General features: G+C 35.0%; 4 protein-coding genes and 2 pseudogenes across 4 annotated transcripts; 4 read left to right on the top strand and 2 right to left on the bottom strand.

Moving 5' to 3' along the window:
• Positions 1 to 1816: 1816 nt before the first annotated feature.
• Positions 1817 to 4125, top strand: LOC120153211 (uncharacterized protein YwbO-like). Its single transcript, XM_039165213.1, has 8 exons — positions 1817 to 1925; positions 2742 to 2909; positions 2991 to 3110; positions 3215 to 3258; positions 3354 to 3479; positions 3730 to 3814; positions 3900 to 3956; positions 4036 to 4125. The coding sequence occupies exons 1-8, from the start codon at positions 1836 to 1838 to the stop codon at positions 4111 to 4113; spliced, it is 768 nt and encodes a 255-aa protein (XP_039021144.1). The 5' UTR covers positions 1817 to 1835; the 3' UTR covers positions 4114 to 4125.
• An 845-nt stretch (positions 4126 to 4970) lies between these two features.
• LOC120153313 (E3 ubiquitin-protein ligase At3g02290-like) lies at positions 4971 to 7222 on the bottom strand. Its single transcript, XM_039165299.1, has 3 exons — positions 7025 to 7222; positions 5696 to 6116; positions 4971 to 5020 (listed from the first exon to the last, which is right to left on the bottom strand). The coding sequence occupies exons 1-3, from the start codon at positions 7142 to 7144 to the stop codon at positions 4971 to 4973; spliced, it is 591 nt and encodes a 196-aa protein (XP_039021230.1). The 5' UTR covers positions 7145 to 7222.
• A 2967-nt stretch (positions 7223 to 10189) lies between these two features.
• Positions 10190 to 11340, bottom strand: LOC120153312 (annotated as a pseudogene).
• Positions 11341 to 11789: 449 nt separating this feature from the next.
• LOC120153156 lies at positions 11790 to 19189 on the top strand (annotated as a pseudogene).
• A 749-nt stretch (positions 19190 to 19938) lies between these two features.
• LOC120153311 (RNA-binding protein 12-like) lies at positions 19939 to 20611 on the top strand. The gene has a single exon (XM_039165298.1). The coding sequence runs from the start codon at positions 20150 to 20152 to the stop codon at positions 20609 to 20611; it is 462 nt and encodes a 153-aa protein (XP_039021229.1). The 5' UTR covers positions 19939 to 20149.
• Positions 20612 to 25644: 5033 nt separating this feature from the next.
• Positions 25645 to 27076, top strand: LOC120153235 (vegetative cell wall protein gp1-like). The gene is made up of 2 exons (XM_039165228.1): positions 25645 to 25936; positions 26014 to 27076. Exons 1-2 carry the CDS (start codon positions 25786 to 25788, stop codon positions 26955 to 26957), a joined length of 1095 nt encoding a protein of 364 aa, XP_039021159.1. The 5' UTR covers positions 25645 to 25785; the 3' UTR covers positions 26958 to 27076.
• The last annotated feature ends 549 nt before the right edge of the window (positions 27077 to 27625 follow it).

The following is a 27625-nucleotide window of genomic DNA, read 5'->3' as shown; positions in this document are numbered from 1 at the left end:
ATTATTAATTTATAAAGATTTTATTATATATATACATATACATATACGGATCAAGTTGGACCATATTCACGTTTAGGGTAAAATTTCTCAACCCGACCCTTATATATATAATCTACTTTATATTTTTACATAGATTTAGAACAGTTAAATAAAAATAAACTCGTGTCTAAAATATAAAAATAAACGATTAAAGTTAACTATTTATGATTTTTCGTAAAATATATATATATATATATATATATATATATATATATATATATATATATATGTATGTATGTATATGCACTTATGTACATAATCCTTATGATTTTTCTTTTATTTTAGTTGTTATCTCTCCGTCCTTTTTCATTCTAACTGCTGTAGCATTTTTATTTTTATTGCATTGTTATCCCTCTATAGTTAGATAAGATCAACACTTATTAGATCTTAATCAACTTACTATTCTTAGTTTTGATCCATCTTACTCCACTTTGATTTTTTTTTTAATTTTTCATTTAATAAGTTGAGACACGTGTTATTATCTAATTAATAAAAATTATTGAATTATATAAATTAAAAGTAAAATCCTTAAATTAAATTATGATATGTGTCGTTAGTAATAAATATCATTGTTTGATTGAAAAATTGAATTTATTAAATTAAAATTAAAATCAGTTTAATAAAATTATAAATAATAAATGATCAAAAGTACAATTACATAAATTATTTAACTATCATATCAACATTTCTAATAATCATTAATAATAAATAATCTAATGGATATCATTTAAATAATTAAATAACATAATTGAACGAGACTATTTCTCTGGTTAGAGGGATGATTGTTATCTCAAGAGATCTCAAGTTCGAGCACCAACGACTACCGGGATATTTAAACATTTATTGTTAAAATCATTGAAAGTCTCTAGAATATATACTATCATTTTTAATTACTCTAGATTAATAAAAAAAATAATTAATGATTAACCCTAGTTGCTCACATTTTCTTTAACCGCTCTCTCTCCTTTGTCTTTTTTCTTTCTTTCTTTGAGTTTGTATCTTTTTTATAAATCATATCAATTTTTTCTTCTTTGATTTTTTTAGTCGATGGATGCACCGACTTTGATGCTAGTTGTTGACCTTCGGTTCTTTTTTTTCTTTTTTTTTTCTTTTATTTTTTAATAAAAATAATTCTACCTGTGTTGTACGTTTATCTCTGTCTTCGTGACATGTTTATCTCTGTCTTTGTGGCACGTTTTTCGATTTTTTTTCTCGGTCTTTTATCCGTTCTTTTATTTATATTTTCTCAAAGTTGGATTGACGACGCCACGACTGATCAAGATGGTGCTTATTAGAAATCTTGTTGATCTTCCCTGCTATGGACATTTAGATTGAATTTGGATGCATGATTTTACGTTTGTGGATAGTTTCTCACGACGCTCAACTCTGATGTACAGTTCTCGTTGGTTTTTCAATAGTTTAATTATCTTTTGTGATCCGTTTACCGATGCAATCAAATTTATTCATATTTATTTTAATCTCTTGGTTGAGTTTTTAACGTTCTCTATGTATAATCTTTATATAATCTAAAGTATATAGTTTCAATGTTATAGGAAAAATCTAAATTATACGATGATAATTGTAAATTCTTATTATAATTTCAAATATTTTTTATTTTTTTAATAATACTAGCGGGTTCTTTTAAAAAAAATAATAAATAAATAATATAAATTGATTTTTAATTGTTTTCTTTATATATTAAAATTTTAATATAGAGAAAAAGTGGAAAGTCTCTGTCTTTGGTAGTAGGTTGTTGTGAAAGAATGAAACTTCAGACCAATAAAAAGTCAACCCTTATGTTTCGATATACAAACTCTGTTCTCTTCCAATTTCAACATCCAATGCGTTTACTTTGTCTTCCGAAGAGCTTCAGTTTCCATTTTCAGGTAATTATTTTTTCTCTCTATCCAAACAGAATTCCAGTTCCCACTTCCCCCTTGTTTTGAATACAATTAGAATGTTAGAATTCCTTGATTTTTATATTTCATTTCATATTTTTTGCTGACACCCTTTTGTTTATTTCTATTCACGATTGTGATAAATTCTTATTTTTTTTATGCTAAAGGTTATTGCTTTGGCTTTAAAGAATTCTATTTGTTCTGCAAAATGTGAACTTTTAACAATTGTGATTCTGCTTTCTTCTGGATATCTGGGTGAAATAAGACAAACCCAACTTTGCAAATTTGATACTCCTGGAAAGTTACCTTTTTTCTTGGCTACGGAAGCAGAAATGGACAAGGTTGATTATATGTAAGAAAAATATTAGGATTCCTGAATTTGGTAAAGGATTGTATATGCAATTTATTGATTGAAAAAAGAAGAAGGTTTTCTTCAAATTTAAGATCTGCGAATCTAACCTACATGTTTTGGAGAATGGGTTAGAATTCTGTGAAAAGCTAGCAAAATGGTCCAAATTACATGTGATCTGATATTCATGCATTAAGGATAAATTAGATATTCTTAGTTTCATTCAAGATTTATGTTTGTTGTTAGCTTTTTGTGGACTAAATTGATGGATTGGCCCTGGAATACATGATGCTGTGACATTTTAGCACTCGGGGATGAGTGAAGATGATGTTCTTTTACATATGCGTGTGTATGTGTTTATAGATGATTGCATCAACGATGGCCTCTGTAGCTTTTTACTTGTCCTTCTGGTTACTGATTTGGAACTATACCTGTTACCTTCTTTCATTATGCAGAAAGTCAGCAAAAACCAGAGGATAATGGCTCAGTCATCTGGTAGCAATAATGGGAAGAAGCTGATTCGAATAGATGTAACTTCAGACAGCGTTTGCCCATGGTGCTTTGTGGGAAAAAGAAACCTCGACAAAGCAATTGCGCAATCTAAGGATCAATTCGACTTTGAGGTCTCTTGTCACATGCGCAGCAGGCCTTGGCACTTGTTTTATGCATATTAAATTACACTCATCGATGGTTGCTCTTCGCAGATTAAGTGGCATCCATATTTTCTTGATCCCTCTGCACCCAAGGAAGGAGTCAACAAGAAAGAATACTATGAGAAGAAGTTTGGATCTCGAGCTCATGGAATTCTTGCTCGTATGACTGAGGTCTTGCGTATATTCTTTGAACTTTCTATTGTTATAATTTGATTTGCCTTGCCTTCAAGTTTGTCGCTTACTGCCTGAGTTGCCGTGGCCACATAAAATTGCAGATCTTTAGGGATCTTGGATTGGATTATGACATGTCCGGACTCACGTAAGTTTTGCTTTTTTGCTTCATATTTTGTGTAACAAGAGAGCCGAAGGTGGCTGTGTTAATAAATAGGCATGACCAGAACTTGATACGAACAGGGGAAGTACTCTTGACAGCCATAGGCTGATTTATTTTGCGGGAAAACAAGGTCTTGACAAGCAACATGCTCTCGTGGAGGAGATTTATCTCGGATACTTCACCCGGGGAAAATTTGTTGGTGATCGGTATGTGTAGTTCATACTTTTTTGTCTTCAATGAATTCCAATCCAATCAATTATTTACCGAATGACAAAATTCGAACACCTGCGGTGTCATCTTGGATAATAAAACTTCAGAAGTAGGCTTGTTGGAACATCTTTTGGTGACTTCGGGTTTTACAGTTATGTTCATTTATGTAGAAAACTGATAAAAGTACTTGTGCGTCTTCATATCCCTACGCTGAGTGATTGCATCTAACAATGTGACTGGATGCAGGGAGTTCCTTCTGGAATCTGCTGAGAAGGTTGGAGTTGAAGGTGCTGCAGAATTTCTGGAAAATCCTAATACCGGAGTTAAGGAGGTCTGCCCTGTCTTACCACCATCTATCGTACATTTCTTCATAATATCCGCTTCATAGCTAACCAAGGTTGTATTTTCGGATGAAGGTTAACGAAGAGCTGGAGAAGTACTCGGCAAACATTTCTGGAGTCCCACATTACGTGGTGGGTGAAAAATCTAAGCTTTTAGTTTTCTGTTACCAGAAATGACTTGGGAAACTAAGACGATGTATTATTTTGGCAGATAAATGAGAAGCATCAGTTGAGTGGTGGACAACCACCTGAAGTTTTCCTTAGAGCTTTTCAAGTTGCAGAAAAATGAGATCCTCACACCTTATATATTTCAATCATTTTCAACCTATACAAAATAAGTTGGCCATTTGATAAACCCTGTCCTTACCAGGTGTTTATGGATTTCTTTAAGTGGCTGAAGAACCTGGTTTTTATGTTTGCTTGAACACACAGGAGTGTATTTTGACAATACATGTATAATCTGTGTAAGAATATTCGAAACCGAAAACAATAACCCAACCCAACCTCCTTTATAAAAAAAGAATCCACACTAAGTTTTCCAACAATAATGCAATCATGCATACGATTTCTTTTTTCCCCACTTCAAGGGTTACAAGGACAATGAAATTAAAATCTTTATACAAAATACTTTTATATATATGGCATGAGACAATCTCCTTGTCCTGAATTTTTCACAAAGGGCTCTAGATGTCTTCCCTTAGTTCTATCTTCTGTTGTCGCTTGCGATCATCCGCAACAAAAACTTTCAAGCAAGATTAGGTCTCTTCATCGAATGCCATGACCTGGAAAAGCAAACAAATAACCATTGCTTGCCTGTCAATTCCATGGAAGAAGACAAGTAAATCAAATAAAAACAGCAAATATTCTGGAGTTTTCACAAAATTATCATTAAATTGACATATCCTAGCAAACAAGTGGTTAAATTACCACCGCAGGCGTGGCCCAGTTGGCAAAGCAAGGACTCTTGGATTATGAGTTGGTCTCATGTCCTAGGTTCGAACCGCGCTGGCTGGGTGGGTTCTTTGAGCCCCTCCGGAGGTTGCCATGTAGGGTCGGGTTTTTTAGCCTGGCCTTGGGAGGTTCTACGTTATAAAAAAAAAAGTGGTTAAATTGTCCAAGAAGAAACAGCCAAACATGTCAAACCCATTAGATAACCAGAAACTTTGTTATTATCTTCGGATTCTCTACAGTATATTCTGCACATAAATTATAACAATAAGTATAAGTGAGGATAATGTATCTATAACAAGTACAACCTAATACGATTCATGAGTCATGACATTATCAGTTTCTGATCGCAGTGATTGACCGACTGTTTCTAACATAAGTGACTTAGCATATATGACAAATGGACTAATTCCTTGAATTAAATCAAGGCTTCTTAATAATCAGTCGCTAGAATCTGGTCCAATTAATGACACAACCACCTAGGTTAGAGAAGAAAGTTATAGTCGAAACTAGACACTACAAGGCATCCTTTATAGTTCTAGAAAACTTAGCCTATTCAACCAGTCGTTTAGGAAACCTTGTTGGAGGGAAGAGAGGAAGATAAAAATCAACTGTGGCACGCATTCTTTGATCCCATAGAAAGCGGGAGATTCTAGTTGATATTGCTGAGTGCTACAAACTTCCAATGGCAGAGGAGCAAATCCCCAGTATTCTTGACAAATTATTACAGAAACAATCAACATTGTTCTTTTTATACTGTGGACTAAAACTAAATCCATCCTTTCTAGTTGACTGAACACCTTGCCAGGTTCACAAGCAAGAAATATATAAGTGGGTAAGAGTCCAAAACAGTTTTAATGCACGCCAAGAAAAGCAAATCGGACACCATTGCAGCATCGTCATTGTCAAGAAAAATGACTTACCTTCAAGACATGTTGGACAGATATCCTCCTCTTCCAGTGGATAGATGTTCTCAATTCCAACCGACGTTTTTGTTGACGAGAGTTGTGAGGATTTGGAATGCTGCTCAGTTGAGCCTTGTTCACAAGCATTCCATTTTTCTCCTCTCCTCAAACTCAAAGAATCCGGACCTGCATCATCTTCACCTCTTAAAGGCTCCAATTCCCCTTGTGAATGACTTGAACCCTTCTCAAGTCTTGAAACAAGACCATTACATTGTAAGCGAAAATATCTGGTGTCAGAATCACAAGGCAAGGGCCATGGAGCAGAAAAGTACATGTTAGAAAGTGAGTTGTCTAGTGATGCAGAAGAGTTCATAGATGCTATTCCCTGAATGGATGAAGGGACAGAGTGCAGCTCTCCTCTTTGAAATAACGTGGTACACTACAATTACAGGGACCAAAGAAACAACATAAGGACAAAAAAAATTGGAACTCCATAACTGAAATATTTGAGGACAAAGTTCTGGTCAATTCAGAAACAGGTAACACCAAACATGTTTCCAGTCAACCTCCTCACCCTGCTACTAATCAAACACAGAATTCAGAATGTAACTATCAACTGATAATTTTCAAGATTAGGTTAGTACTTAATGGTCCTTAATTGATTTCAATAGATATATGTCCACTAAAAGGTCAATATAGGCCAATGCTGATGGAATTTGCTAGATTGAGGGCTGGTGTATGGGCATTGTTAGCAGATTTCACTTGCTCCAAGAGCCTATAAAGAGAGTTCTTCAAGAAAAACAGTTTTTAGGCGCTGACATATTAATCAGCTTATTCCATTTTATTTCATGAACATGCAACTAGATTAACACGGCCCAACACACCTCGTAAACCATAAAGGAATTTTCCTGGACTTGGGAAAATTGGTCAATATATTAGCCAGTGCTAATCATATCTTTCAGCTTCTTTCATTCACCAAACCATATCCCTCTCTATCTCTCCCCAAGGTGTCCACAAAAGTATAAGCATGAGACTCGGAAAAAAAGTTAACAAACGACTTTGATTGTATTAACAGTAGAGATGATCTTTAGTAAATTATTACAATGCTCTAAACAAAATTATTGTGGAAATAATAGGCTGATGCCACCCGCATGCGCACAAAAAGAAGAGATAAAAGAGATATATTTCCAAAGAGAAGCCTACTTTTTAACAACATAAAGTGGCATGAAAGGAATAATCAATAGAACCACCACTTTAACGACCGCAAGTGACATGAAAACACTATGATTTGAAGAAATAACAATAGAGCCAAAACAAATGCTTATTGTCAAGTATCAGAAAACATACCGTGTGTATAAAATTCTGAAAGAAGCACCCGAGGCACAAACAATTTCTATAAATATTACTGTTTGGATTCATGTAGTCCTCAAAATCCTCAGCGTGCAAGCAGGAACAAACGGAATCCATAATGTCAACTTTTAAGCTTTCCCTTTCAGTTTAAACTCTCCACGTAACGCAACCACATCAATATGGCTCAACCGTTCTAATTATCCATATATATTTCAAGAACAAAGTTTTTGAAACTAAAAAAAGGCAATAAGAGGGTGCCGAGCTTGAAGAAGTCTCGGGCCGCTCTACCAACCAGAGGCCCCTCTCTTCTATTGACAATATGTTGTCGAATGCCTGTGTATAATTTAGCTAAAAAGATCTTTCTTCAGCTGTAAAATAAAAAATATAAATATAAATATGCCAATATTGTAGATAACAAAAACCTAACGAGTCACCATATGTGAGAGAATTTTGTGGATAACATAAACCAAACTGAACCAGCAATGCCACTAATAAGAGGATCTTCAAAGGCTGCTCCAGAAAAGTTCAAGAGCTATTCCTTGCCATTAAGGACGTCGTTTGCTTTCAACTGAGGGGTAGGAAAACAAATAGAAATGATATTGTTAATTTTTTCCTTTGTAAGAACTGGGATATTTCTTGTTCTTAATTCTTCTTGTAAGTAGAATGCTTCTATAACAGAGCACTGCTATTTGTAGCAGGTTCTGTTTTTGTAACAGACTGATTACTTGGGTAATGAAAATTGATGATTTATAAAAATAAAAATAAAAACTTTCCTTTTTTTTTTGTTATTGAGAAAGCAATAACCATCTTTTAAGGCTTTGTTCATTACGAACAAAAGGGCTCGTTTCTTCAATATTAAGAAGCAGAAATATAAAAAACAGTCGCGATCAATTTGGGAATTAAATGCTATTTATGGAAGTTATTTCTCTTTAAATCAACAGAAGAGGAAACATATAACTAAACCATTCAAATGTTTAAATTTTCATCAAATCAACACCAAAAAGCTAAAGATAACACAGAAACAAGCTTGGAACAATCAAATAAAGGACACCCAATTTGGCTAAAACGAAAGCAGAAAAAAATCAACATCAAAGCACGGAATTTGGTCCAAAACATGCACGAGGTGGGAAAAAAAATGAAAAATTCCCATTTTAGATTAGTCCAAGTGGACATGATTAAACATCCTACACCGATGAAAAAAAAGCTACCTGGATGGAAATTCAGCCGAGTGATAAGGTGAAAATTTTTATTTTATTTATTATATATACATATATATTTACTTATTTAATTTGGTGTGTGTGAAGTGAAGAAGAACAGTGAACCTAGAGCTCCGGAAATCTGGAAAAAAAATATATATATATATATAAAAGGAAAACTAAAAGAAAAAATATGAAAGAGATAGCGACAGAGAAAGCTAAACAAATGTGAAGTGCATTTGATAAGCTGATTTTTAAAGAGAGGAACTAAAAATTGATCCTTTTCTTCTTATAAATTACATAATTTGGACTAGTACTCCAATTATATATATATATATATATAAATAAAGATTAAGATTATTTATCTAATTTGTATCTTTTTTGTTTAATACAAATTGGGTGGAGATGATGTATCCCAGATTCCAATCTTCAACTTTAAGATATTTATGTCAATCTTTTAAAACTTAAGTCAAATATAGATTAATTTTTGTTAATTTATGCTTTTTAACTAATGAGTTAAAAAATCTAATTAATTGGAAAATTAAAAGATACAAACCTATATTAATATTAATTTTGAAGGGGTCTTAGGCAATAATACAATATTAGAATATGATGACCTTATGTTGAGTAAAATAAAGAATATATTAAAGGTTAAAATAAAAATAAATAAGTGGAAAAATTAGAATAATCATTAAAGATAAATTAATAATATTATTTTATTAATCTTTAAACATATATATTATTTTTATAAATTTTAAAGAATTCTTTAAAAAAAACAATACAATTAGTTAATTATGATACAATGTTATGTTATCATGTCATCAAAATTAAAATTATTAATAAAATACTAAAACAGTAAAATAAAATTAAAATTCAGACATCATTTTAAGACAAATTATTTAAAATACTAACTTAAGAGAAGAGGTATACAGTAAAAACTCTTTAAATTAATAATCGGTAAATTAATAAACTCTCTAAAATAATAAATTTGTCCGGTCCCGACTTGGGCCAATGTAAAAAATTGAAAAACTCGATAAAATAATAAGATAATAATTTTTCGTGATATCCTTTTATAATTTTCGGTCTCAAGAAAATCATAAATTAATAATTCATAAAAACTGAAAAAAATATATTACACTCTATTGAAATATGATTCAATAGTTGTCTGTTTTCATTAAAGTTCAAGTCTATTTGGAGCTCATTATTAATTTAACTCATCTTTTGTAACGTAATTCTAAGAGGCATAGACTAATTTGCCTTTGTTTGGTTTGTACAATATAATTACTTAAAAACTCTTTAAATTAATAATTATTAATTTATCAATAAACTAATAACTCTCTAAATTAATAAATTTATCCGGTCCTGACATTATTAATTCATAGAGTTTTAATTGTATTTCATTCAAGTAGGCAATATATATTTAAGTCTTATACATTATATGAACGAATAAACTTAATTTTAAAATTTGTATAATTTGAATAAAAGAAAGGGTGAAGTATAGTAATGGTCACTAAACTTTTCTAAATATTTCATTTAAGTCTCCTAACTTTTAAAACTTGCAATACAGTCCCTCAACATTTAGTCCGTTTGCAATATGATCCCCCAACATTTAGTCCATTTGCAATATGGTCCCCGACGTAACTGTTGGGGACCATATTTGCAAACGGACTAAATGTTTGGGGACTGTATCGCAAGTTTTAAAAGTTGGGGCACTTAAATGAAAACTTTAGAAAAGTTCAGTGACCATTACTATACTTTACCCAAATAATAATTATATATGCCAAAATTAACAATTTCGGTTAAGTTGAAGAGGATTAAAGAAGAGTTATAGTTACAATTACAACCACTTTTCGAATATTAAAATGGCAAAAATATCAGGATAAAATCATACATCCTTTGCCACGTTGGAGAAGGAAAAAAAAAAACACAATGTCCTAACTAAAACATAGATTGATCTTCGTTCCCCTTATAGAATGCTCCAGAGATTAGTGATGAAGAGCAGTAGAAGTAAAGCTCCCCACCATCTTCCTACCAATGGGTTTAAACCATTTGCTTTGTTCTTGCAAATCAACTTATGATCATGGTAACTGCATACTGCTTGATTCCTAAAATCATCAACAACAAAGCCTTGAATTCACAATTGATCAATCAACCACGTAAGTTTATGTCAATATAACTTTGAAAAAGGGTTGTTGAAAGGAATAATGATTTCATTGACTTCATTCTCCAAATTATAGGTAAGTTTCGATATAAATTCCGGGGAAAATAACGAACCGAGTTGAGCAGAAGGTGATGACATAATCTGCTCCAGAACAGATGAAAATACTGGTGGGATCATCATATGCATAACTATAACAAGTAGGGCATGCAGACTTGAACGTCTTGGGATAATACGTAGGTTGACAAGTGGAAGGGTTTCCATGGGTTCCTCTGCAACAATACTCATCTGTGTTGAACACATCGCATGCGCTTCGGCAAGCGATAACCTTCCCGTTGGCCTTGACAGCGAGCTCGGAACGGCAATTTCGCCTCAGGTCGGAGTTGCATCCAGCAGTGGAGCAATTTCCCTTACCTTTTAACGGCGTGACAGATATGGGCACATTAAATCCATCGACGAGACTGACATCGTAAAAATCAAGAGCAGCGAGCGTAAACTCAGCGAGTGTTGCCGGCAGCTCCGCACTTAAGGGTTTCGCCACGGTCCCCAGTCTGGCATGGACCATTTCCATTTCTGTCGAACTTGCAACCGCTTCGACCCCATATGCGACCACTCCAGCCAGCCGGGGCGTTGAAGACAACAGATTGGTGTGGTTTCAATTCAATACCCCCACCATTAAAGCTTTCACCGGGGATAATCCCAGGCCAGATAGTTTCCTTGCAGTTGTTTATTATGGTGAAGGTTCTTGCACATTCATAGAGTTGTATCCCTGCCGAAAAGCACTATTGAAATCCGAAAGAACACCTAAATGTAGCCATGTATCATATAAATAAGAGGGGAGAAATTATGAATTACCTGATGAACATGAAAGCAATAACAGTTTGAATAGAAGAGGTGAAAGCAGATCCATTGGTTAGAAGATTGAGATTACAGTGAGTAGGGAGGAAAGGTAATTCCATGATTAGAGGCTACACGATTCTTTTTCCTAATCCTTATTGCCACGATATCCGCATCTACGGTATAGGCTACTCATCAGTACATTTTCCATCACTATAAAAATAAGGGTAAAGTATAGTAATTATCACTGAACTTTTCTAAAGCTTTCATTTAGGTCCCCAACTTTTAAAACTTACAATACAGTCTCACAATAACATTTAGTCCGTTTGCAATATGGTCCCCGATGTAACTGTTGGGGGACCATATTGCAAACGGACTAAATGTTGGGGGACTATATTGTAACTTTTTAAAGTTGGGTGACCTAAATGAAAGCTTTAGAAAAGTTCAGTGACCATTACTATATTTTACCCTAAAAGAAAATGGCAGAAACGATGCCGTATGGAGCGAGCGGGACTTCTATTTAAGACTTTTTTGGTTTGTTAAATTGCTCCTTCGAGTTTGATGTCCCAAAAAAACAAGGGTTAAAAAAGCGTAACTAAATTACAATACTGTCATCCTACCAGCTTTGTTTACATTACAGCCTTGCCTTCATCTCCCCCCTTTGCCGGCCAAATTGGCTTTCTCATCACCAGATCTATCGAAGTCCCTTCATTTCAGGTTCCCAGTTGATCCCTGATGTCAGTTTAGTCAACAATTTCACTTTTTTTGGAATTGAATCCAAAATGCAGAGCTCAAATGTGCAGCCAGAAGTTATACTGGAATGGCTGCAAAAGGAAATGGGTTACCGTCCCTTGGGACCCTACAATTCTTCTTCCAACAAGTCGAATTTACCTTCAATCGATTCGCTCCGTAAGATTTGTAGAGGGAATATGTTACCCCTTGGCATTTCTTGTTAACTCGCGTTAAATCCGAGAAAACCGTCCAAAATATCCGGAAGAACATCACCGTGCACGGAGGAGGGGGGAATGGTGAGAGTGGTGGAAATTTGGGGAAAGATGAGGGGAGGAGTAAAGGAGGAGGGGGGAGGAGGAAAGAGAAGGTGGCTGGTGGTGGTGGAGGGGAGGGTTCAGGTGCGGCGGAGATTAGGGAAGCAGCGATAAAGGAACGGGAATCCTCTGCCAAGGAGGTGGAGAGGTTGAGACATATTGTGAGGAGACAAAGGAAAGATTTGAAGGCTAGGATGTTGGAGGTTTCTAGAGAGGAAGCTGAAAGGAAGAGGATGCTCGACGAAAGGGCCAATTACAGGTTTTCCTCCTTGATTTTTAAAGATTTTTTTCACTTTATTTTAAATTTGAAAAATGTCAGTTTTAGCGCTGCCCAGATTAATTTTAACTGCTCACCACTGAATTGTCGATTCAATTTGACGACATTGAGTTTCATTATTCATTAGGATCTTTCTTATAATTTGTGGCATTTTAATTTCATTATGGAGGCAGAAGATGAAACTAAGCCTTTAATACTAGTGTCATTGTGTTTCCAGAATTATGGACCATCTTGCTTGTTTGTTGTGTATTATTTGGTTTAGGGCTTTTGAAGTCAAATATCTCTGTTACTTTCTTTATATTTGTTCTTCCAAGGAACTTTGCTGCTTGGATTTGACCTTTAGCTCTCCCATCAAGATGATCACTTTGTTTCTCGTTTTTTATCTTATGAATATGCTGTTTATTATGAACTTGGGTGACCATATGCTTTATTGTCAAGCTGCATATGAGCACTTATTTTACAATAAATCAGTGGTTGATAATAGGATTATGTACTTTAATGAATAAATGAGGACTCGACGTGCATTGGATATGATAAAACTAAGAATGACCTTAGCATGGTTGAAAGTTGAAGTTACTAGGTGTATTTTGTTTTTTGTCAAATCGCTTTTACATATCTTGTGTTTTTACATGCCTTATTGTACTGTAGGCATAAACAAGTGATGTTGGAGGCTTATGATCAACAATGCGATGAGGCTGCAAAAATATTTGCAGAGTATCACAAACGTCTTCATCAATATGTAAATCAAGCTAGGGATGCTCAAAGGTCAAGTGTTGATTCTTCTATTGAAGTGGTCGACAACTACAGTGGAAACAGTGAGAAGGAAGCTGTATATTCAACTGTTAAAGGAAATAAAGCTGCAGATGATGTCATTCTTATTGAAACAACTCGGGAAAGAAATATTCGCAGGGCATGTGAAACTCTTGCAGAATGCATGGTTGAAAAAGTGAGAAATTCTTTTCCAGCTTATGAAGGAAATGGGATACATCTGAGTCCTCAATCAGAAGCTACTAAATTAGGATTTGATTTCGATGGCGAGATACCTGATGAAGTTAGAATTGTTATTGTAAATTGCCTCAAAAACCCTCCTCAATTACTTCAGGCAATTACCACATACACTTCAAGGCTTAAAACCCTGATTTCTAGAGAAATAGAGAAAGTTGATGTTAGAGCTGATGCTGAAACCTTAAGGTAGACTTTTTCTTTCGTATTTTTCTTGTTGGTGGTTATAGAGTTTCAGATAAACTTCCTTTGGCTTTCCTTCTACTTGTCTAGCTGTATGGTCACAAATAATTAACTATTTTTGTCTGTGTACTGTTGTTTAGAATCTTACATCTGCAATATGTTTCTTAGCAACCATTTGATTTAGAGTTGCACAGAAAATACTGCCATTTGTCTAGTTATTCCTTTTGTTTGATCCTATCATACTTTACGCAGTACATAAATCAACAACTTTTATCATAATGCTGCAATTAGGATAACTTTTATGGTTACATTGTTATAGCTCTCTCTTCTTTGGTGAATGACATGCTTGGGTTTTATTTTGGTTGCAAACTATATCTTCTCTATCGAAAAGCTTCTATTACTTAGCATCTTTTGCTTCTAGTTTCTTTATTGTTAGACATTTGAGAATGTGGGTGCATTGTGTCTGGAATATGTTGTTGAAAGTTTTATCCGCATTAAAAGGATTTTTCGTTCATGCAAATATCTTAAATTTCTTGATTGCTTGTTTGGTTTGAATGCACCTTGTATTGAATAAAAGTTATATTTTTATCAGGTACAAATATGAGAACAACAAAGTCATGGATGTTTCCTCTCAAAATGTGAGCTCACCCTTAAACTATCAACTTCATGGTAATGGGAAGATAGGAATGGATGATCAACTTCTTGAAAGACAGGTCTCACTTTCCTTTTGAGAGTTCAACTTATGCAAATTTACTCTTTTACTTCTATCTCCTAGTACCTCCTGCATCTATTAATGCTGTTGTTAAGGGGATTATGAAACTAGAGGCATTTTCATTTAAGATGAATGAATACTGGTTGGCTAGTTGTCTTTGCTTAACTTTGTTAGCCCCAATGTTGTCCTTATGTTGATTATCCTAAGTCATCCTTTTGTAGTTTGATTTATCAATACATGTTTGTTTGCAGAAAGCACATGTTCAACAATTTTTAGCTACTGAAGATGCTCTCAACAAAGCTGCAGAAGCTAGGGAATTGTGTCAAACGCTTATACAACGTCTTCAAGGAGGTAGTTCTTCTGTTCCTTCACGCACTCTTGTTGGAGCTGCTACACAAAATGTTGGCAGTCTTAGACAATTTGAGGTAATTCCTATGGTTATGAGTTACTAGATTTTCCAAGAAAGCATAGGTGATCAGATGTTTATATTTGCTCTTTTTCATCTTGATGTTTATTTACCCATGCTGCATTGTATGTTTAATTTTCTCTTTCAGTTAGAGTTTTGGGCCAAGGAGAGGGAGGCCGCTGGGTTAAAGGCAAGCTTAAATACATTAATGTCTGAAATACAGCGGTTGGATAAATTGTGTGCAGAGAGGAAAGAAGCTGAAGATTCATTAAGAAAGAAGTGGAAGAAGATTGAAGAGTTTGACTCTCGTAGATCTGAACTTGAAACCATATATACTGCTCTTTTGAAGGCTAATATGGTAAGGTATTCCGTTCTTCATTTTCATTGTAAAAATCAGCAGTAGGAATATGGTGGTGGTGCATCTATGATGCTGTTAGATACCAATTATTACTTTTAGTAACTTACGCTTTGTAATGTGGTTGAACCTTTTCAATTATAGGTTAATAACATTCTTTCTTTCCTCTATCCATGTTATCTTGGGTTACTTCTGTTATTTTTAAGAAAAGATATAGATACCCATGTTCTCTTTATGTATCTTTTAATTACAGTAATCTTTTCTTCTTTTGTCCAACGATGATTCTCTATACATATATCTTGTTTCATTTGCTTGTGTTCCAAAATATTGGAGAATATATCTTGTTATTGCTTATTTGTATCCAGCTTTTCAAGAAGACACAGAGTTCAAAAAAGGACTTGGATGTTATACTGGATACCTAGGATGATAAGTGCTGTAATAGACTAATAGTGTTGTAATAATCATGTATATCTCCAATTAGATGATATAGTTGGTAACAACAGCGTAAGCAAATATCATTAATGTTTTATAACAATGTATATAAATAGTCGACTTATTTTGTTTGTTTTCTTGTTATAGATGATTTGTCACTTTAAAGAGTTCAGTCTTGACTTTTAGCATACGTGAAGTTCCTACTCAAATATCTAACAGGATTCATTCTTATTTCTTTTGTTTTAAAGGATGCAGCTGCATTCTGGAACCAACAGCCATTGGCTGCGACGGAGTATGCTTCCAGCACCATTATTCCAGTTTGCAATGTTGTTGCAGACATTTCAAATAGTGCAAAAGATAATATTGTTAAAGAAGTTTCTGCATTTTATAGAAGTCCTGATAATAGCCTCTACATGCTTCCATCAACCCCACAGGTTTGTAGGACAGTGCACTTATGTTCTTTCAATTATAAACTCAATAAAAATAAATTAGTGAGTTATACAGTAAGTAGTCTTTTTCCCCTGAATAGTTTGCTTATTTTATCTTGGATGCAATATGGCATGACAGATTGGGTTCCCATTCTTAATGAGACCATAGTCTCGATAGGTGGTTCTGGTGCTGGAAAAAATATTCTAAGTTATCAGTTATCACCTATCATTATTATTTGACCTAATCTTATTTTTCTTGATCAATTGCATGTAACTTGACATAAACTAGTGGGCAGTTGTCTCATTGGATTTTAACTATGTAGATATTATCCTATTTGATCTGTTTTTTCTTAGAACTTTTGTATGTTTTGAGTTAAGGGGGCTCTTAGTTTTTAAACCCTACCATTTTATGCAGCTATATATCTTAAAGATTTGGTAAGATAGCTAATCTTACAAATCAAACACTCACAGTCATGCTGTATTCATTTGGTATGTATAGGTACAAAGTGTTAAGGTGTACAACTTTTAGATGGATTAAAACTTGGAGATAAATACATGATAACTATTTTAGATAGGCCAGGAGTATAAGATAAGTACTTGATAAGTACAAAGATAAACACAGAAGTTAGAAAATTATCAAAATGGTTCAATCTAATCAACTGAATTATCATGAATTGTTTATCCTTTTCAACAATATATGTTCTTTAGATGTGAATTTTTTAAAATAAAATTCTTTGAGCTTATGTTACTCCAACTCGGGTGTTGAGTGTCAGATACATGTGCTCGATATGAGTTTGTCAAATTTTTTCCAAGAATTTGGAGGGTCCTATCTTCATACTTATATCCAAAAAAGTGTTTTGACTTGGTTACTCAAAGAAAAATAAAGCGTCAGAGTAATATTTCGAGCTCCTAGAGGATTTCTTTGCAGGCTTGACGTTAAACTTCAGACTCTTCTTTGCTTGCATCATGTTATTATTATTCCTGCATCCCTTAAATTTTTTGCGTGTTTTCTTAACTCAAATGGAAGTCCTTTATGTGTATTCATTCCATATTTCTGTTTTATGTTTGCTCTGGTACAAATTTAGTTTAAATGAAATCGGATTCTTCATCTTATTTTAATAAATTGTGAATTCCATTTACATGCCTCTATTTTTTTTTTTTCATTTCTTCAACTTCAGGCTCTTCTAGAGTCCATGGGTGCTAATGGATCTACAGGACCTGAAGCTATGGCTGCTGCAGAGAAGAATGCTGCCTTGTTGACTGCAAGGGCTGGTTCCAGGGATCCATCAGCAATTCCATCCATATGCCGTGTTTCCGCTGCTCTTCAATACCCTGCTGGTTAGTTTTATTCTCCAATGAAGCTGACTAGATTCATAGCAGCACTGGTTGTGATTTTGAATTGATGCGTTACACTGATGGGGGATGTTTGATTGTCAGTGGAGGTTGAATAAATTGTTAACTAACTTCATTTTTGGTTTGTACCAAAAGAAAAAGAATTTATTTGTTTTATTATCCGAAGATTTCTCCTTTCACATCACCTTCTGATACTCAGAAGTTTGATTTATTTGCTTGGTTGAGGATTTGAATGATCTTAAAGCCCATTTAAATGTCTTATTTTGGAGAGTGATTGTACCTAAGCCTTAGACTGGGTTAGAAATCCGGGTTCATGTTCTGCTTTGTTTAATTCGTTGGTGAAGGAAATTGTGTCTATTGTAGTAGATAGGAATGTCATTGTAAGGCATATCCAGAGATGTGCGAACTGTGAGGCAGATGAATTAGCTAAGTTAGGAATTGGTTAAGGTTGTGTTCTGTTTTCTGGTTTATTTGGAGGTAGTTTTCTTGTTAAGGTTGTTATGTTTTTGTAGGACTTGTTGTACTTTGCGGAATTGTTGATTGGTAATAAAATTTTGAGGTACTCTTTTCCTCCTTCCAATGTCCCTCGAGATACTCTTGTATTTTGACGGTTATGAAGGGGTTTTTTAATGAGTCCTCCCTTATAAAAAAATGTCTTTTTTTCTTTCTTTCAGTTATAATTGTTTTCTATCTAATGACATTGTATGATTAGGTTTAGACGGTTCTGATGCTGGTTTGGCATCAGTGTTAGAGTCTCTAGAGTCCTGTTTGAAGCTTCGTGGTTCTGAGGCTAGTGTCTTGGAGGAATTGGCAAAGGCTATAAATTTGGTCCATATTCGACAAGATCTTGTTGAAAGTGGTCATTCACTATTGAACCATGCTTACCGTGTTCAACAAGAATATGCAAGGTAATGAATTACTGTCTTACGTCTTTCTGGAAGTTACAATTATATAGAAGTCATCTGTTTATCTCTCTCCTCTCTTTGTATAAGTAGACAGTGCTTCGTCTGAAATCGATTTGGCTATCCTTTCGTAGGCATATATGGAGTCTTATACGATTTTCTTATTATTATTGTTGTTTATTGTGTGTTATACAGGACAACAAATTATTGTTTGAATTTGGCTGCTGAGCAAGATAAGATTGTCACAGAGAAATGGCTACCCGAACTTAGATCTGCAGTTTTGAATGCTCAGAAGTGCTTGGAGGACGGCAAATACGTGAGGGGTTTGGTAAGTAACGGCATTATCATTTTGCCGGCCATATCATTGCATCTCTTGCTATGTGCATGTGTATTCTACTGTTTTCTTCAGTTTCACATGCAACCTATTTGAATATTAATACTGTAAAAAAGTTGGAAAAATAAAATAATTGAACATATCTCGTGTCAGACACATAGGAGGATAAGTTTATATGGAAACATCAACATTTTATTGCCAAGAATACCATATTTTTGCCTTCATCATATAACTCCTCGGGACTTAACATTGTGGCGCAGCTGGACGAGTGGTGGGAGCAACCGGCATCAACCGTTGTTGATTGGGTTACAGTTGATAGACAAAACGTTGGAGCTTGGCATTCTCATGTAAAGCAACTTCTTGCATTTTATGACAAGGAAGTTTTGTGAAGCTTTGTTCGATTGTTGGGGAACACTCACTTTTTGCCCTAAACCCCTCTGTACGCGTACGTAGTAGTAGTAGTATGGCTTGAATTTCCCAGAAGAAAACGCTGTAAAAACTCGAGCTTGTGCTGTAAAGAGAGTTTCGCCAATTTGTGATACGGAATCTGCTTTGAATATATCTTTGCTTTTCAGCAATGATTCATAATCCTTGTTGGCATATTCGATATTTAGATTTATTTTGATTTTGGTTGGGATTATTTAGATGTCTAATTTTGTAACACGAAATTGCTATATTTATCATATAATTTATTCAAATATTTGATTAATATTATTATTTAAATTGGTTATTTGGGTATAATAATTCGAATATTAAGAAATTATCAATATTGGACTTGTCCCCTTTTAGCAAAAAGTAGGTTGAAATGTGATGAACATGAACAGAGCAAAAAATAGCTGCATTTCCATGAATAATTCCTCGTATTTCTCATGGCGTTGGCACAGGAAATCTATGGCTGCTGTGTGCAGCTCGTGATCAAAGCAGGAACCACTCCAACCATCCAATATTGTTGAATTTATAACATCAAATTCAAAGGAACCAATTCCATAATTAAAACTGTGATTCCCCACCATAAAATATTTACTACCTTCGAACCGCCAATTCCAAATCATGCATTCCTTTTGATAGTCTGCACTTTACAGTTCACTGGTTTTTGCATGAATGATGTAAAGAAGGATGATAAGTTACACTATAAAAGTTGATCCAAGGGAACTAAATCAGAACAAAGAAAAAGAGGTATTTGAAATATGAAAATGACTTGGTTTTCCTTGATATTGTTTCTTAGTTTAACAACCAATAATCTATCAGAGGCTAGCTATGGCCTTCAGCTACATTCTGCTGTTGTTTCTGGAAATGTTTACTGTGATATTTGTTCCCACGAAGATTTCTCAAGGGCCCATAACTTCATTTCTGGTCAGCTGTTTTACTACTTGTGATTTTCCTTCCAGGACTTGCATTTTGATCTGTTTAGGCTGATATTTATTACTCACGTGTTCTGTTTTTCTGGGATTTTGTTTGTGCAGGTGCATCAGTTGCAGTTGAATGCAAGGATGGGGATTTGATGCCGAGTTTTCGACAAGAAACGAAGACCAATGAGCATGGAGAATTCAAGTTTCGTTTGCCATTCTCGGTTCCCAAACGTGTGAAGAAAATCAAGAGATGTTCGGTGAAACTTGTGAGAAGCAGTGAGCCATACTGTGCAGCTGCCCCATCTGCAACTTCATCGTCACTCAATCTCAAGTCAACAAACCAAGGAACCCAGACTTTCTCAGCCGGGTTTCTCAGTTTCAAGCCACTGGAACAACCAAATCTTTGCAACAAGAAACCAAGTGCTGCAGATTCCAAGGAATCCAACACCAAAAGCACCATGGAATTTGGGCAGCCGAACTATCCCGTATTTCCACCTCCACTTGCACCACCACAGCCTCCTCCGTTGCTTCCAAATCTGCCTCCATTACCTCCACTCCCCCCTCTCCCATCCCTTCCACTGCCCCCTTTTCCACCTATTCCAGAAAGGAATTAGATAACTAATACTGATATATTTATTGACATGAAACGCAGCTTAATCAACCAAATATCAGTCCTTCACTTTCTGCTCCATATCAGACTACCATATTTGAAGCTCACTAGTTTTCATGTAGAGCAGCAGCTCACTACCCTGTTTCCCTTTATTTACGTTGTAAGTTAATTTGATTTATCATTTAATGAGAATCTTAATGTGCATAATGTGATTGGAGTTTTATATTTCAGAATTCCATGCAAGATGAATCATACGAACTGTATAGGACCAATACGATGGAAATATATTCACAAATATACAACAATAATCTTAAAGTTGACAATAAAATTTTGCTTGTACACTGTACATCCGTATATTTGATCTTTTTTCTTTCTTTCTTTTTAAAACATTTTTCACAAAGGAAAAAGTAATGGGAGATGACAGAGAAGACTTGATTTGAATGATATTGATAACTAGAGGACTAAAATAGAATATTTTAAAGTTTAAGTATTAGTTTAAAATATAATTATAGTTTAAGAACCTTCTAGACAATTAACTCAAATAAAAAAGATATAATATTATATTTCACGTTAAAGCTCATTTATCGATTTTACTCACCCAAGACTCGTATAAATACATTACTTACATTCTTAAGTATTTATACTTTTATATTTTCTTTATATTACATTGTTATATTTTAGTTATTTTTGCATTATTCTTATAAAATTTGGTTATATTTGTCGGAACCGTCTTTCGGTGCTCCCCGAAATTGGGCTTCGACTTGGATTAAATGGGTTAGAGTCGCCACCGACCATTTTAAAACGAATTTAGGTGTGTCGGACACCATCTTACCTTATCTGCGTTGTACCAGAAACGTGTCGGGTTCGGGAGTAGGTTACGGTCAAGGAAGGATTAGCACCCTTGAACCGCCCTTTCGGTACCAATTAATTTACCGGTTGTCTTTAATTGTTAAAATTGAAAATTTAAATTTAAATTTAAATTTAAAATATTCGATTCAAATTACTTACCTTTGATCGGTTGAAAATTTCTCTACAAAGTCAAAAATGTTAGTAAAAAAAATAAAATAAAAACAATAACAATAAATAAATGTTAAATAAATAAATATATAAATATAAATAAAAAGTCAAAGAAAGAGAATAAATAAATAAATAAAGATTAAAGAGAACAAAAAAATGAGTTAAACAAATATAAGAGCAAAAATAAAATAAATGAAAACAAAGGATAAATAAAAAAAAGGATCAAATTGAATAAAAATAAAATAATACGAAATAAAATAAAAAATAATGAAAAACCAAAAAAAGGATCAAATTGAATGAGCTTGAAACTTGTGGACTGAAATGAATTTTAAAAGTGAATTGTAATAAAAAATAAACAAAATTAGGGGGTTAATTCACAAAATATAAAAAGTGTAAAATGTGACCAATTTGAATGAATTGAGAATCCAGAGACAAAATTACAAGTGATGACCAGATTGTAATGCGATTTAAACTACCAGGGACTGCAAAGAGAATAAAAAAAATCCCCTAATTGCACATAGACCCCTGGTATATAAATACCCGAAAACACTCTTTTCCCCTTCATATCTCTCATTTATGATTTTCCTCTCTCTCTCCACAGAGGACTTCTCTCTCGTCTCTCTCTACATCTCCTCACCGGAGGAGATGATCAAAACTACTTCGGGGGTTGAACCGTCGTCCGTCGCCCCGGCCGTCGCAAAATGTTCCCTTTAACCCCGTAAACACGAATCCAAGCCTAAAATCCCCAAAAACCCCATCGATCGGAGTAGATCTAAACCAAAAGTCTCGGCCTTTTACCTTTCCGGCGACCTTTCCGCTTCTGTTCTCGTCGTTTAGTCTTTGTGCTTCGTTGATTTGCCTGGCTTTTGGGTTCGACAGTGGGTATTATGATGGTTTTGTGGTTTCGATGATTCGGTTTGATGATGGTGTTTTGGCTCTTGGTTATGTTCTCTGGTTTTTGATCTGTGTTGGTCGATCTTGGTACCGTTGATGGTACTGTCGTGGTGGTTTTACCTCTCGATGATGTTGTGGTTGTGCCTTTTTGAGGCTTTGGTGGTTGTTTCCTGTGTAGATCGTGGTTGATGGTTTCTCTCTGTAAGTCCTCTCGACTGGTTTGGCGTTCCGTCCTCTCCCCATGCCGTGTTGTGTCGTTGGGATTTTATAATACCCACCGGCCGTTGTGAGTCCCAAAAAGGGGGTCATTGTTGTTGTGGCCGGTTTCCCAGGATGGGTCAGTCCCGGGATCTTCGGCCGACCGTTTCGCCCCTGACTGTTTGGTTGTGCGACGCCGTTGACTGACTGTCTCCATGCCTTGCGGCGCTGATGCTTGAGTATGTTAGGGTTTTGCAAACCCACACTTGTACTGGACTGGTTCTGGCCCAATCATTTGAACTGACATGTTGACTCCATTTTGGACCTAAACATTGGACCTGAAACAAAAAACGAAATAAATTAAAATGAATAAAATGAAATGAAATAATAATAAAAAATAATAATAATATATAATATAGACTATATAATATATAAAATGACTGTCCCTTTTTCCCATATGTATGGGGTAAGGGGGAGGTAAGATAGTTTTCAAAAATGAGTTTTTAAAAATATTATATAAGTTTTCCAAAATGTTTTTTTAAACTATATATTATATAAATTTTCCAAAAATATTTTTTTAAAACTATACATTATATTTTCAAAATGATCAAAACTATATATTATATAACTTTCAAAATGCTTTAAAACTTATATATTGTATATAAGCTTTCAAGAACATTTTAAAAAACTATATAATATAAATATTTTCGGAAATCGTTTTTTGAAAACTATATATTATATTTTTCAAAAACATTTTCAAAAATTATACTATATTACTATATATATATATACTTATAATAAAATAAATAAATAATAAAAAAGCCCAATTTTAAATGAAAATGAGTGTCTACAATATTTACGCATGACATGTTTGAGTTATTATTGTTGTTATTTGTTAAGATTTTGTAATTTAAATTTTATTTTGATCAAATTTAAAAATTTTATAGTGACGTGTGTGATAAAGAAATAAAATTGAGATCTGGGGTGGATACGGAATCTCTTGTATTAAAATAGAGAGTTTGATATTACGTGAATTTTATAATTTATAATTTATCTTGATTTGATTTGTTTTGAAAATTTTATGGTGTAATTTGTTTAAAAAAAATAAAACTGAGAGAAGAATGAGGATATGTATCGCATATTAAATTCATATCGGATTATAATTTAATAATTAATAAGATAATTTACTTTATGGTAAATTATGTGTTTGGTACTTAAATTATTAGGTTTGGTCTATTTTAAAACTTAAACTTTTATTTTTTTAAAAAATTATACCTAATTTTTAATTTTTGTTTCATTTTAGTATTCGTCGTTAAAAATTTAACGCCTTTAGTACCTAAATTATCAATTTTGATTAATTTTAGTATCTAACTTTTAATTTTTTTTAAAACGGGTACTATAATGAAACAAAAACTAAACATTAAATATGATTTTAAAAAATAATAAAAGTTTAAATATTAAAACGGATCAAACTAATAGTTTGATTTACCCTAAACCAATGTTGCATTTCACTTTTTAGAAAGCATGTATAAATTCAACGAACTTCTAACTTTCTGACTGAAAATAACTATCAACTTTAATGACCAAGTTGAGGTAGTGAATTTATTCAGAGTACACACAATATAAACCACATAACTAATGCGCAGATACGATGTTAGCTAGACACCGAGGCAGCCAGCAACGTCGTCACTGTCGTCGTCACTACCACCGTCGCCACCACCACAGAGATTGAAGGAGAGCTTGATCTCAGGTTCTTTTTTCTGGACACAGGCAGCGACCACCATCGACACCATCGCTATGGCCCCAACTATTTGGCCAATCAGCACCACATAACTCCCGCCACCGATAGCACTTTCCAATCCCACCGCCATTGGTTGATCTTGTCCGATTATATGATATTACACTTTGTTTTCAATCTCACCGTGCCAGTAGAAAAGTTGGGGTAGCATTTATATCTCCACCGCCAGTCGGCAGTATCTGATGACGGAGCTAAGATTGAGACTTTTAAGACAAAATGATAATATAGAAAAATTGATAAACGTCGGTACCGATGTTGGAAATCGCGTGTTTAACGATATCGCTCATCGTATTTGTCCATAATCTCGTACGTATTAATATTGTAGGCCATGCATTAATATTTTAGATACGTTCTTTTCATATTTGACAACGACTTTACGTTTACAATGGTTGATATAATAATTTTATGTAAATAGTAAGTAATTTTTTTATGTAAATATCGGAGCATTTGTAGTGGCCATCAACAAAGACGAAGTGGATTTCGCCGAATTCTTCTTTTTACCACAATTGTAATGGTGACAAATACAATGTCGACAACTATGAGAGAATGAGGAACACATGTTCTCTCTTCTTATCCCACTAATAGACAATCCAACGGGACAAAAACGAACATTTTTCGAAAGCACTCGAACTTTCTTCACACCCGTGAACCCCCCCCCCCCAAAAAAAACAAAAGATTTTAATCGAGAAACCCAAACTTGAAAAGTCATTTTTCTTTCATTTCATCAAACAAATAAAAGGAAGAATATATTTTACCGGACTTGATTTTCTTTCAACTACTAAACAAGGCCTTAATATTTAACCGTTTTGACGGCCATTTCTCTCTTCTTTGCACCTCAAGATCACCGAGCTACTACCGCCCTACAGCGTAGAGTGATCGGCTGTGTTCCGACAGCGTCGTTTTCAAGTCGACGCCAAAGGCTTAGAGGTGACACGCGGACTTATATTGTGGCTACTCGAAACGCTCTCGTGAACCTGCATGGGGACCTCGGCCTATAAACGCAAAACCAAAGGCGAAAAGGAAGCTGTCACCATTGCCTACAGAGGAACAAAATCATTCAATTCATTTATACATATTACCTCTCCCCCTTTTGAGCTGTTTTGATTGTGAGAAATAAACCTAACTTAACGCAGTTGGTTGGTGTTTTGCATGAATCACATAAAGAACCGCTTTTAAGTTGGACAGCCTGAAAAAACCTACAAAATATCGAACACAGTTTCTATAAACAAAAGGTTTTCCAGCTGGAAGGAAGGAATAACAGAGTTGAAAAAATGTCTGGGTTTCTCTTCACATTGTTGTTCTGTTTCTTCTTCTTTGATGGTTTCTCTGAGGGTAGACATGAATCTGCAGTTGTCGCTGGAACTGTGTACTGTGACACTTGTTTCCACCAGGCTCTTCCAAGTGTCACCCATTTCATTTCAGGTCTTAAATTTAATCATTACATTTGAGTCTCACAAAGTTTCTTCTTGATTTATACGAGTGTTTCGTTTTGTCTGCAGGCGCAACTGTTGCAGTGGAATGTAGAGATGGGAAGAGTTCAAGGCGGAGCTTTGGGCAACGAGTGAAAACTAATAAGCGTGGAGAGTTCAGAGTTCGTTTGCCGTTTTCTGTGCGCAAACATGTGGAGAAAATAGAAGGGTGTGAGGTGAAACTGGTTAAAAGCAGTGAACCGTATTGTGCGGTGGCTTCGTCTGCAACTTCGTCTTCACTCCATCTCAGGTCGAGGAAGCAAGGGACCCATGTTTTCTCAGCTGGGTTTTTCTCCTTCAAGCCGTTCAAACAACCCTTCTTGTGTAACCAGAAACCCAGTGTTGATAACCTCAAACAACTCAAAAGCAAGCCTCAATCATCGCTTCATCCGGACCAGCTTCTTCCGCCGCCCGTTCTTCCTCCAACCCCTTTTCTTCCTCCGAACCCCGTTCTGCCGCCGCCCATTCTTCCTCCGAACCCCGTTCTCCCCCCTTTCTGCCGCCGCCCGTTCTTCCTCCAACCCCTTTTTCCTCCGAACCCTGTTCTGCCGCCGTTCTTCCTCCAACCCCTTTCTTCCTCCGAACCCCGTTCTGCCGCCGCCCGTTCTTCCCCAACCCCTTCTTCGCCGCCCGTTCTTCCCCCAACCCCCTTTCTTCCTCCAACCCCCTTTCTTCCGCCGCCCGTCCTTCCTCCAACCCCCTTTCTTCCGCCGCCCGTCCTTCCTCCAACCCCCTTTCTGCCGCCCGTTCTTCCTCCAAACCCACTTCTGCCGCCGCCAGCTCCGGAGATTCCAAACCCACTTGAGCCTCCTCCAGCACCGCTAACACCATCTTTGCCGCCAATTCCAGTACTAACTCCACCATCACCACCATCATCACCGTCCCCAGACTTCCCAGTTCCTCTCCCACCACTCCCACCACTCCCTCCTATACCTCCCTTCCCTGGAGTCCCCCCAGCGAAATATTCTCCTTGACCCAATACTAGTATTCCGCCATGTATAATCCTCCAAAAGTATTTCTCATATCCAAGAATTACTTACATATTTATGTAATTTGCCCTTCAACGCCAATTCCCAATAACAATCCCCGTCACATATAATTATTGTACTACAATAAATTCAATCCTGCAACATTCAGAACCAGGATTTCAGTTATAATTGTGGGCATGCTATTAAGCTTATTGTCAGCAACCCTTAACAAAAACTGCAAAAAAGTTCACATCACATTGTTTGATAAGCATTTTCAAGTATCCTTAACGCACATAAAGTTTTTTCACTTCTCCAAAATATTAATTAACAAAAAGCATACTAAGATTCTCTCTTTTTAAGATTTTCTGCAGCCGAGGCTGAACGATCCTTCCTGCTTAAAGGGTCGCCGTAATATATTTGGGGGTGCCCATGGATCTTGGTAATTGCCCGACCCTTGTGCCTTATTTTCCGGCACCCTCCGGCAGTGAAGTCGATATTTCTGAAACCAAAACACATAAATCAACAACCCCGTTATGTTGTTCTTTTGTTCATCTAAACATTGCTTATAAATATATTAAAAAAAGAAGGAAAAAAACATTGCTTTTATAATGATCATCAATGTTATTATAAAATTATTTTTATTCTTCATACTTTTATATAATTTTTAAATAAAA

This window comes from Hibiscus syriacus, unplaced genomic scaffold (assembly GCF_006381635.1).
Source record: "Hibiscus syriacus cultivar Baekdansim isolate YM2019G1 unplaced genomic scaffold, ASM638163v2 tig00111099_pilon, whole genome shotgun sequence".
Taxonomy (NCBI): domain Eukaryota; kingdom Viridiplantae; phylum Streptophyta; class Magnoliopsida; order Malvales; family Malvaceae; genus Hibiscus; species Hibiscus syriacus.
The sequence above is the reverse complement of the archived record's forward strand: the minus strand, read 5'-3'. Positions and strand labels throughout refer to the sequence as shown.

Bases quoted from the DNA above. Each gene is read 5' to 3' on its own strand.
- LOC120153311 (XM_039165298.1), top strand. From the start codon at position 20,150: ATGCCGAGTTTTCGACAAGAAACGAAGACCAATGAGCATGGAGAATTC.
- LOC120153313 (XM_039165299.1), bottom strand. From the start codon at position 7,144: ATGGATTCCGTTTGTTCCTGCTTGCACGCTGAGGATTTTGAGGACTAC. The intron at 6,117-7,024 runs GTATGTTTTCTG...CTGTAATTGTAG, and splicing joins TTCAGAATTTTATACACACG to TGTACCACGTTATTTCAAAG. The intron at 5,021-5,695 runs GTAAGTCATTTT...ATTTATGTGCAG, and splicing joins CTGTCCAACATGTCTTGAAG to AATATACTGTAGAGAATCCG.
- LOC120153235 (XM_039165228.1), top strand. From the start codon at position 25,786: ATGTCTGGGTTTCTCTTCACATTGTTGTTCTGTTTCTTCTTCTTTGAT. The intron at 25,937-26,013 runs GTCTTAAATTTA...TTTTGTCTGCAG, and splicing joins TGTCACCCATTTCATTTCAG to GCGCAACTGTTGCAGTGGAA.
- LOC120153211 (XM_039165213.1), top strand. From the start codon at position 1,836: ATGTTTCGATATACAAACTCTGTTCTCTTCCAATTTCAACATCCAATG. The intron at 1,926-2,741 runs GTAATTATTTTT...TTCATTATGCAG, and splicing joins GCTTCAGTTTCCATTTTCAG to AAAGTCAGCAAAAACCAGAG. The intron at 3,259-3,353 runs GTAAGTTTTGCT...TGATACGAACAG, and splicing joins TATGACATGTCCGGACTCAC to GGGAAGTACTCTTGACAGCC.